Raw genomic sequence first — 11661 nt, 5'->3', positions numbered from 1 at the left:
GACAATAACCAATAATAATGATTTGTTTATATACTACAAACACTTTTGTATCACATAATAATGCAGAATAGTTTCTATACTGTAATAAATGCTATGTCAGTTAGCACTGCATTGTTCATATACTTTATTTATTACCTGGAGATGACTTGACAAGCACAAATAAACCATATATTGTGTATTGTCGAAATCGTACCTTTAATGTCTTCATGTTTCCAAACGTTTCTGTTTTTCTGTGAAAAAAACTGTTTTCATACAGCGATAGCTGGATGCTTCTGTCCATTTCCTCATAGGACTTTCTGCGCGAGAGCGCCCTTCCGGCTTCGAGTGTGAATGAAACACACACTGCATGAGTGTTTAGCGCTCCGCGATGTTCATCTCGCCTTATTCTGGGTCCAAATAAAACATCAGATCATGCACAGACTATCCTGTCTCTTTGAATTTAAATCTATATTTATTCACACCAGCTCTTGAAAACCTCTATGCGAACACACTTGCCCGAAAAAGTGCGGGGGACGAATTTACGTGATATTAAAAGTGAGGGGGACGCGTCCCCCGCGTAATCTACGCCCCTGAGTGAGTACATTGACATACTTTTCTTTACATACTGTTTTTCACCTATTATATAGTAGGTAAGTATGCAATTTGGGATGCAGCCCTAGTGTTTTCTTTGTTCAGTTGTCAGGTCTTGTGCATTTATTGGCAGTTGTGTTGGTGAATTTGGTTCTGTTCCTAGTGTCCTGTTTCCTGATTTCTGAGTTGTTTTTGTCATTCTAAAACCTCACATTTTTCAGGCAGTCCCTTCCCAAATTTGCCTGTCAGGCCAATTAAATAAACAGATTGCAATCCCATGTACTGCTGCTAGTGGCACAGAAATGACATAACTGTTAAAATAGAGGGACCATTTAACAACTAAACACAACACAAACACTCAGATCTAAGTAGCATATTCTAGCAATAATATTTTATGCATCATGATCAAAAATAGATAAATCTCAGTTGTCGTTGAAAGGATTTAAATGCTGCTGATTCTCTGGATGTATTGAGACCAGATAAACAGTCTGTGTGAATGAACACAAATGCAACTGCTCGCAGCACTCTTGTGAAATTGTTCACCCTTCGCTTGCTCTTCATCTCCAGTGTCCCAGAGCTCCTCATTTACGCTCATCTCCAGGAGAGGTTAAACGTACAAGCTATCTGGATGGAATGACTGTCATCTTGAATTTTACTGTTTGTTTTTTAGTTAAACTGAATGCTAAAAAAACATTTCGCAATGGGGCATAATCATCTTTTTCCGATGTGCTGACATGCAGTGGAAACAAGAGGCATTGTTTTTTTCTTTCAAAATACCAATAGTTTGATCTAAACTTGACTAATTCTTCTATGTCTCTATGGCAACAAGGCTAATTTTTTCAATGGCTATTTGGGTTTGAATCTGATGTAAAAGGGGATGAAGAGATGTTACAATCAAAGCCGACACACAGTCAGAAACAATGCAGGACAATCTTTTTTTATTAATTTTTTTAATTATTGTTAGTAAGTTGCACCTAAAAACTAATTGTAAGTTCCACAGCATCACATAGCCATATTTAGCATGGCCGAATGTGATCGCACCTTCTCTCTGTAGAGCATCTGCCATCACCACAGGTTTTACCAGGAGCTGTCAGAGCGAATCTGGTCCAATGGTCCAGGGGCCCATGAAACGAGGACCCAACACTAATTAATTCTCACCTGTCAGCCAAACTGCTAGTGCGTGCAGGTCATTAACTACATAATGATCATCGTAATGGAGCCGGAGATGATCATTACAGGAATCAAGGCTTGTATTTTGTCCTAAATACTCAGTAGCCCCTCACTGCAGAACACAAGATCCAGGGGGCGCGGTTGGATCTACATATAGGGGGTGGAGATTGGTAGGTTTAGGGGTGGAGATGGGTGGGTTTAGGGATCAGGGGTGGAGACGGGTAGGTTTAGGGGTGGAGATGTGTGGGTTTAGGGATCAGGGGGTGGAGACGTTTAGGTTTAGGGGTGGAGATGGGTGGTTTAGGGATCAGGGGGTGGAGATGGGTAGGTTTAGGTTTATGTAAGGTGGGAGGAGTTGGATCTGGATCCAACCACGCCTCCTGGATCTTGTGTTCTGTGGTGAGGACCATCTCTAAATACTAGCAAAACTGTGTTTAAGATGATGGCATGACTCGCTATCCTACTCACAATGACGAGAGATGAGTTTAATAAGTTAAACTTCCTTTTGTTGGCTATTTCTGTCACATAGTTTTGGGTAGTTTTGTTCACAATGAAATCTCATTGGTCCAAAATCCCACTTCACATAGCTGTATATACGATGCGTTTTAGTTTGGCTGGTTATGGTTAGTTTGGTTAGGTCCGATCTGTGAGAGGCAGTGGCGAGAGGATTTAGGTTTTTATAGGGTTTGGTGCATTAGAGAGCAGAACTGCCTGCATTGTGACTGCAATGTCTACAGTAGTTGTTTACTTACCACAGTGTAACAACCAGTCACTACAATAAAAGTGTGCTGAGCCAAAAACAGTGTCATTAGAGTGTGTTCTCTCATATTGTATTGCTTTTGCCGCTGCATTTGGCAAGCTGCACACTATTTTATTATTCTGCATAATACATTAGAGTTGAATGTCAAACGGTTCAGCATCCTGTGAAGTTCTCCTTCATCTGAAATGCTCTTATTTGATGGTCATTGCACAGGCCCGTGGAGCGACCAGCGAACAAAGCCAGATAACTGCTCGAGCTCAGAGCACTTAAAAGAGTTTTCAGTCATCTCAATGTGATTGCTTTATTTTATACATGTTAGAAAGACAGAGGATTCAACCAAAGAGACGGCTGGACCGAAGTTACCTGACAGATGATGAAACAATCAGAGGATGCAGAGGAGGTTTTCTTATTTGTTTGGTTTGTTGTTTTCTTCATCTCTCTTCCAGACATCTGGACCTCCATCTAACGCCTTCTCTCTTCAACATGTGTAATCTATCAAACGTTCACCAGGGAAGTTCTCACCTTGCCAGTTATGTCATGATGAAAGTGGCGCGTCAGATGTGTGGCTTGTCTGACAGCTCGGAGAAGCGCTGAAACCTCTCTCACTCTTGTCAAATGCTTTAATGATGAAAAGGAAATTTAAGGTTTGTTTGACTAGTTGAAAAATATATTCAACTAACATTCAAATATTACTAATGAATATGCAACAGTGGTTTGGCATGATGATGATGATGATGATGATGATGTGAGGGCCATTCTTTAATTCTGCTTGCAGTTAGAAGATGAAGAAATCCAACACTGCGAATCCAACAAAGCCCTTCTTTAGAGATGATGCAACACATTTTTACACAAAATCAAAGATTAAGATTAAGATAATTTACTTTAACAGAATCATTTACAGGATGATTTTGCACACACATTTTTTTTTTTACTGTAAACAGCATTATAGTTAAAATTATTAACACCCATCTGGCCATCTGTCATTTCATACTAATTTGGCTGTTTTGTGATATAGTTATTCTATAGTTATTAGTAGTAAAGATTGAAGTTGTTTGAAAAGATTGAAATTTGCAATCCCACAATATATATTATATTTTTTGGTTTTACTTTATTTTGATGGTCCACACATTCTGTTGATTATAAGTAATGTTGCATGTCTACTGACTCTCATCAGAGTATTAGTAGACTGGTAGGGCTAGGGTTAGAATAAGTTGACATGTACTTACAAAGTTACTTATAGTCAGTAGAATGTCTGTTGGAAACCCATCACAATAAAGAGTTAGCTATTAAGCAGAAAGTCTTCTAATACTCTAATGTGAGTTAGTAGACATGTAGGTGCAACATTATTTATTGTCAACAGAATGTTCAAAAGGGACCATCAAAATAAAGTGTTACCTATTAATATTATTATTTTTTTTTTTGCTGATAATTACTAAAGGCTATTTACAGTGTTCTAGTGAATGAAATACTTCACAAATGACCAAAAAGATTCATATACTGATTCAAACACAGTGAAAGGCTCAAAACTGTAAATTATGGTGAGTCTGAATGGATGAGCCACATTGGAAGCTGTAATGAACATCAGTTGAAATCTATATTAATGTGATGAATGTTGCTGGTTAAACCATGTACAGTTGTCTACACATGACATGTAGTGTTAAAAAAAAATTCCCCATTGTAATCCATGAAGCTGTCTAACTCACATTCATCTAAGGCCGTTTGCAGTATAGAAAACTGTTTTTATAAGCAGAATAACAGCAGAAATTAATGAGGTTGTGGACCTGACGCTCATTCTCTCTTTTCATGCCAGATGAGATGCCAGCAGCATTTGAACCACCAACTGTTATTTTACCAAGAAAGTTGGATATAAGGTCTAAATCCATAATGAAGGTGCATCAGACAGTGCAATGAAAAATGTGGCTTGAAATAAAGTATTCAACAAAGGTCAACATAAATGAGGAGAAGCACTGGTAAGAAACACAATATCCACAATCACAGACATTCTCATCCGGACAGGATTAGATTTCTCAAAGGACACCGGAATACTGCCAAAAAAACAGCAGGTAATTTGCTCTATAAATTTCACCCAGAGAGAAAAAAAGAAAGAAATAAAAAACATAGATGTGTTTGACATGGTTGAAATCACAAAGTACGTCTGCGAACCTCCTGAGGGAAAACTAGTCCTGTCTGAATGAGGCTTATGGTTAAACAATATTTTTAAGTGTGCAAAGATCCACAGTATGCCAAAAATAAAGTAAAAGCTTTAAGCAAGAATCCTTCAATACAAATTTCACATTTGCATTTGATATAGGTTACATTGTTAAAAATGTCTATTATCACATGCGATTAGCATACTCATGTGACTCCTGAAATAAGGTGATTTTTATATTCCAGTTTGAGGCTCAGTCAAAGAAACTAATCCTTAATTGTGTACGTGCTTGGCATACTCATGCCTGATGGGCCGTGAAGGATCCGTAACGAGCCTGACGCGCTCCTCTCCCCACACTTCTCTCCTTTTAAATTTCTTGCTGTTAAATGGATTTATGATCAAAGCGTCGTACCAGCGTATTGTCTGCAGCGATGTTAGTCACACACTGCTGGACTGGATTTGATCTCCTCGAGGCTTAAGGGACTAAAAAGTAGACAGACGACAAAAAGGGAATAAGGAAGAAAGGATTGAGGAGAGATGGCAAAGGACGGAGTGAGATGTATTCAGTTCTGAGATCTTCTTTGTGTCTGACGCTTTGAGAATCTTGAAGGTTGGCACTTTGAGTGTCGCCCACCGGAGTCCAAGGGAGATGGAAGCTACAAGCTACAACTAAAAGCCCGTTCACATGAGTCGTGTCAATAAACGCAGCAATCGCCTCTGGCCTTTGGAAGCACAGCTAGTGAAGACCCAACATTTTGCATTTCTGTATAGATCCATGTTTGCAGATCAAGAGTTGTGACCTAAATGACATACTATACCTGCTGCAATTATAGTATGCACTATGTACTCAACCATGTTTGAATTTTATAAAGTTATTTTGTCATCCAACATAATTACAGCTCCAACAGCTGAGTGAATGTCCAACATTCCTCACTTCATTTTTCCAGTTAATTAAGTGCATCATGTGGGTATTTGAAGTGCACTTCTTATTGTTGGAGTTTTCAGTGTGAATGCATTACTTACACTATTTATGCTGCAATATCACAGAATAGTGTGCAAGCATACAAATTTGAATGTGCATAAAATTTACATTGTATTGTAGATGCTGGTCAATGAACAAAACCATGTAATTAATATTTCCCAAAAAGGCAATCAGGCTGGTCAGTGGCTCAAATAGTGATCGTGAGCTTTTACCTGCAGGCTTCACTAAAGAGAAAATGAAAGTGACATGTGGCCAAGAATGGCAACCAATACTCAGAATTTGTGCTCTGCATTTAGCTCACCTAAGTGCACACACACACACAGAGCGGTGGGCACCTCAGTTGTAGGTATTGAAAGTGGAAGAGAGCGCTGTTCATTCACTCCCCCCACCTACATTCCCTGCCAGTACTGAGACTTGAACCCACGGCCTTCAGGTTGCAACTCACTAACCATTAGGCCACAGTTGCTCCCTACATTGCAATATGCATTACTGCAAATATTCTAAGCACTATAAAATATTAAGAATATTTTGTATAATATTTTTTATGAAATATTTTATTTAGAATATTACTACAAATATATATTTTTTATTTTGCTGCTTGATGAAAACCTAAATAATGTGCTGCAAAATAAGATTTAAACTGCTGTTGTGCTGCATTAGTAAATCATGTTTTCTTCATTAATGTTCATCTTTGTATTTGACTAGAGGTCAACTGAAGTAAAAAGTGGCTCATGTAACCTCTCAATCCCTGACCTGAACGTGACGTGACGTGTATGGTATGGTGTCCCATACTCAGAATTTGTGCTCTGCATTGATCCCTATTTTATTAGTTTTTTTTGGTCACTATTTTCATAGTTTATACCCATTTTTCTGCAGCTAGAAACTTGTAAAGTCAGAAACACTATATGCAAAGGTTTTTATACGGATTTTAAAGCAGCACATGATGCTGGTGTTGATCTGAAGCTTTGACATGAGAGTTCATCCGTCGTTAGATTTTAATGCACAGAGAAAGCTATTGTTCATGTATCACACTTCCTCTGGAGAAAATCCATCCATCCGCTCCATCCATTATAGTAATGTTTTATATTAAAATAAAATAAATGGAAAAAAAACAGTGAGGTTTTGACATGTTTCAGTTTGGTGACATGTATTTTTCATAGGATTAGATGGTTGTTCTCTAGGGGTCAGCCTCTCTCATAAACATCCAGGTGGAGATGAGCCCTGGGGTTTGGTCCTGCCCAGATCGATGCGGACAGACAGTCATAACCGAACTCTCCTGCGACGCCGCTGACGTTTCCAGCCGTCTGTAGGGACCGAGGGGCAGCAGCTGAGTGATGGCCATATACCTGAGAGATGCTCCTGTCCGACGATAAGCGGAGCAGAGCGTCAGAGGTGGGCTGAGAGAGGATGAGAATCGTGACCCTCGGGGCAGCGGGCCATCCCTCCGATGCCTCCAGCCGCCACACAGACGATGTAATTGGTGTCTGGCCATCCTTCAGCAAAGATCCCAGCACAGCCGAGCAGGGCAGAGGTTAGTTTGACATATTCTCTGCATTCACTGGAGAATTTGCTTCACCTATGGAATCTTCCACATGGAAGACCTCACACTCAGACACCAGTTAAAGCCCGTTCACATCAAGATATTATGTATAGGATAGTATATAACTATATTCGCATCCATAGTAACGAAATATAACATTTTGTTTATTCTAAGCAACGTAGTTGCAGTGTGTGCATTTTAAAGTATGAAGGATTTTGATTGGCTGTCAGTGTTTTCATTGTTCATCAGCTGTTAACTGTGCTGTTGTGAGCACTAGAGTTAGAGTGATTTTTACAACTTTATAGTTTTTGTTATACTTATCGTTCTTGCTGTGAACAGGCCTTTATACTGAGAAACTTTGCTGCGGTGAAAACAAATGGGTCTATTATCTATAGTTCAATTAATGTTTGGTGTGACTGAACACATCAGCATCAGTCTTTATGAATGGTCAAACCGAACTCTGTAGATACAGCTTAGCTTTAGTGCACGAGTTTGCTGTTTTATATTTTGTTCTGTGTTATCATCTGCCAGTCAAAGTAACAGCACACCACATCCAGCCACATGATTTGAGGTACAATTAATGACCATGCCACAGTATTTATATATAGCCGTATCTACAGGGTTCCTACATAGTCTGGAAAATGCTTGATTTTAGCTGTTATGCTGCCAAGGTTTGAAATGTGCTTGCAAATGGCATCTGCACATCCTGTCTCAGACAGAAATATGAGATTTTTATGTTAATCATCTCTCATCACCAGCCACTCAAAGGTAACCTCAGACACACACACACACACACACACACACACACACACACACACACACACACACACATATATATATATGTGTAAAAATGTTTTTTTATCAGAACTTGAAATGATTACTTTGAAATTAGAATGCAGTCACGTTTTAATTTAATTTCATCATGTAGAGACAAGCGTGTGGAAACTGAGGCAATGCATTTAATGATCTAGTGACATGGTCTCAGCAATCATACTTCACAAAGATTTACATAATAAAATTAATTGATATTAACATTAAAATCCACACTAGAATATTAATCTTTGCACTGTTCCTTTGGTGACCAAATCAGTCAGATTTTGTTCTCTTTGCCTTAAATTCCTTTTTAAATAATAAGAGCAGTCTAAATGTTAAAATAACATTTAATGTGTTAAAACAGAACACATATAGTTACTTTTAATAATAATAATACTAATAATAACAAACTTTAGTTCAGTCGTGAACTGATAGGTCCTTCACATGTAATCTGCTAGCATTCATTCTTTTACAGCCAATTGTACAGCCAATGAGACTGCTTGCTCACCATTTTAATTGACTGGTTCAGTGTTGGCTGTAATCTGAGATCTGAGATATGTTACGGCATTAATGAATGTCTATTCATGCAGAAGCTTTATATCTTACATGCTTAAAGTGAATCTATTGGCAGTAGGTTGTCCATACTTGGTCTGCATGCAAAGCAAATCTAGTCCTCAGTCATCTGCTATATGTATTTTGCCCTTGTGACACACACACACACACACACACACACACAGACACACACATATATATATATATGTGTAAAAATGTTTTTTTATCAGAACTTGAAATGATTACTTTGAAATTAGAATGCAGTCACGTTTTCGAGATCTGAGATATGTTACGGCATTAATGAATGTCTATTCATGCAGAAGCTTTATATCTTACATGCTTAAAGTGAATCTATTGGCAGTAGGTTGTCCATACTTGGTCTGCATGCAAAGCAAATCTAGTCCTCAGTCATCTGCTATATGTATTTTGCCCTTGTGACATTACAAAACCCACAACATCCTTTTTTTTTTGTTTTTTTTTGCATTACAAATGTTTTTCAATGTATTAATCATTTGATACATAGTTCCTTAACTTTCAATAGACTCCGTATATATTTGTGATTGCATTAGCCAGCCAGCTACCTAAAGTCATAGGGTGTATTCACACCAGGAAAGTCCACTATTTCACTTGCTTTGGTCCGGACCAAATACAGTGATGATTTTTTTGGTTTGGTGCGGTTCGCTTTCACACTGCCTTTTTTTTTTTTTTTTACAAGTGAACCAGAAACTTTAAACAAAACCACAAATGTGCTTAAGGTCATCCATTAATTGGTTCATCCATTCAACCGTACGGGTCGGATCGAGGTCGGGTCATATTCACAGCTTAAACGAACCGTACCAGAGTTCATTTGGAAGCGGACCGAGACCACCTCTTCAGCTGGGTCTCAGTGCGGTTGTTTGGTCCGCACCCGAGTGCGATTGCTGTATTCACACCTGCCCAGAAGATCCGCACAAAGGGGGAAATAAACTTGAGTTCGATTCAATCGAACCAAACAAGACAGGTGTCAAGCCAAGTCAAATCACCTTTATTTATATAGTGCTTTTAACAATACAGATTGTGTCAAAGCAACTGTACAGCATTAATTAGGAAAATATTGTGTCAATAATGCAAAATGACAATAGTAAACACTCAATTTTCAGTTAAAGGCAGTTCATCATTGAATTCAGTGATGTCATCATCCAGCTCAGTTCAGTTTAAATAGTATCTGTGCAATCAAGTCGACGATATAGCTGGAAATTAAGTGTCCCCAACTAAGCAAGCCAGAGGAACCAAAACTCCATCGGTGACAGAATAGAGAAAAAACCTTGGGAGAAACCAGGCTCAGTCGGGGGGCCAGTTCTCCTCTGGCCAGACGAAACCAGCAGTTCAATTCCAGGCTGCACGCATTTTTGCCCCGTTTGTGTTGTTTTATTACTTACACAATTATTTAAAATATAAAACATTGTTATTTACAATGCACAGCGTGGTTTTTAATCATATTTTTAAGGCGAACAACCCTTAAATGGGGTCCTGTCCCCCCCCCGGGATTTCTGCCTATGCTGACTGTAACGAGGACGTTACAGGGACGAGAGACGTGCGGATCCATTTGCAAAGCTTTTATTCAAAGGTGTGGTCAGAAACAGGCGAGGGTCAGACAATGGCAACAGGTATATTGAGGGCAAGACACAAGAGTAATCCGATAAACAGGCGTAGGTCGATCAACGGCGAACATAATCCAAAGGGCTTGACAAGAGGGGTAATCCAATAAAATGAGCAATAGTCCAGGCGAGGTGCAAACACAGTCCGAAACAGCAAGGCAAAGGGTTAATCCAAGATACACAGGCAGAAGATCAGAAAACAGGCAAGGCAAGACTTTGACTAGACTAAGGAAACTAGAACTAGAAACTTCACCTGTTAACCCACACCTGAACGCCGGCACACTGAACGCTCTTTGTTTGCACGTGTCAATGTTTACGAATAGATTAAATGAAAAGGTACATAATTAATCTTGACAAACTATATATCATTCTAAAGGTCTAAGCCTCAAGTATCGAAGATAGATCGCGGTTTTTCAATGAAAAGCTTATAAAGAATATTTTTGCTAAATTTGTGTAAGCAGTATACATCAAAACATGCATAATAAAAACACTGTACGTACCAGATTCATCGTAATAACCAATCATAAACGCATCCACAGCTGTAAATCCCAGTTTAGTTAGAAAGGTAAGGGTCCACTGAACAACAACCCGTAGAGCACTTTTAGTCCAACGAAACAATAACATTGTAATATGGATGGTAAGTCTGTATTTGACAAATATTTCATTTTATTCACTTAATCTGCAATAAAGTATGCAAACACCGTGCATCACTACGGGAAGCAGAAAGTGTCCGACTTCAGCTACGCCCACAATTCCGCCCACGACTGCAAGCTACAACTCTCGCCAATCGGTCTGCGCAGCTTCGCATGATGTTGAACACACTGCCGTTCCCAGCATGAGAGAGAGACAGGAAATCTTTCTAAACTGTTTGAGCAAACAGGGAAAACATGCCATATGAATGGAACACTGAACAGAGAGAAAAAAAAAAAAAACCTGGTAGGTGTTACGCAAAATTTCCATGACCGTATCAATGACCACATCCCTGACAGTTTCCGCGACCATATCCCCCACCACTTCCTTGACCACATCCCTGACCTTGATCGCTTCACTGACCGTCACCGCTTCCCTGACCGTCACCGCTTCCCTTACCTTCAACATTTCCCTGACCTCTTCCCGGACCATCAACGCTTCCCTGACCGCTTCCCGGACCGCCAACGCTTCCCTGATCACTTCCCAGACCGCCAACGCTTCCCGGACCGCTTCCCGGACAGTCAACGCTCCCCGGACCGCTTCCCTGACCGTCAACGCTTGCTTGACCATCAAAGCTTGCCTGACCACCGTCGCCGCTTCCCTGACCAGGAACGCTTCCCTGACCACCGTCGCCGCTTCCCTGATCGCTTCCCTGACCACCTCCCTGACCGTCGTTGCCGTTTCCCTGACCAGGGCCGCTTCCCTGACCAGGACCTCTTGCCTGACTGCTTCCCTGACCAGGACCGCTTGCCTGACCGCCTCCCTGAGCGCTTCCCTGAGCAGGACCGCTTCCCTCAG

General features: G+C 40.0%; 1 protein-coding gene and 1 long non-coding RNA gene across 12 annotated transcripts in view; one reads left to right on the top strand and one right to left on the bottom strand.

Annotated features, from left to right (window-relative positions):
• LOC107663802 (uncharacterized) overlaps positions 1 to 11661 on the top strand; it is a 17215-nt gene that overhangs the window by 3671 nt on the left and 1883 nt on the right. Inside the window, exon 2 of the long non-coding RNA XR_001631386.1 lies at positions 3706 to 3710. This is a non-coding gene — a long non-coding RNA (uncharacterized LOC107663802). The remainder of the gene's footprint in view (positions 1 to 3705; positions 3711 to 11661) is intronic.
• Positions 10908 to 11661, bottom strand: part of LOC107663800 (glycine-rich cell wall structural protein 2-like) — a 10432-nt gene continuing 9678 nt past the window's right edge. For 3 of the 11 annotated variants that reach the window (XM_016454133.1, XM_016454134.1, XM_016454130.1), the window contains 3 exons: positions 11458 to 11510; positions 11204 to 11262; positions 10908 to 11167 (listed from right to left, as the gene is read on the bottom strand). In XM_016454133.1, coding sequence (XP_016309619.1) covers positions 10945 to 11167; positions 11204 to 11262; positions 11458 to 11510 — 335 coding nt within the window. In that variant the 3' untranslated portion in view covers positions 10908 to 10944. The other 8 variants (XM_016454142.1, XM_016454147.1, XM_016454137.1 and 5 more) reach the window with 7 other exon arrangements.

This window comes from Sinocyclocheilus anshuiensis, unplaced genomic scaffold, assembly GCF_001515605.1.
Source record: "Sinocyclocheilus anshuiensis isolate Anshui unplaced genomic scaffold, SAMN03320099.WGS_v1.1 scaffold187, whole genome shotgun sequence".
Classification (NCBI taxonomy): domain Eukaryota; kingdom Metazoa; phylum Chordata; class Actinopteri; order Cypriniformes; family Cyprinidae; genus Sinocyclocheilus; species Sinocyclocheilus anshuiensis.
This window is presented reverse-complemented; position numbering and strand designations above follow the sequence as displayed.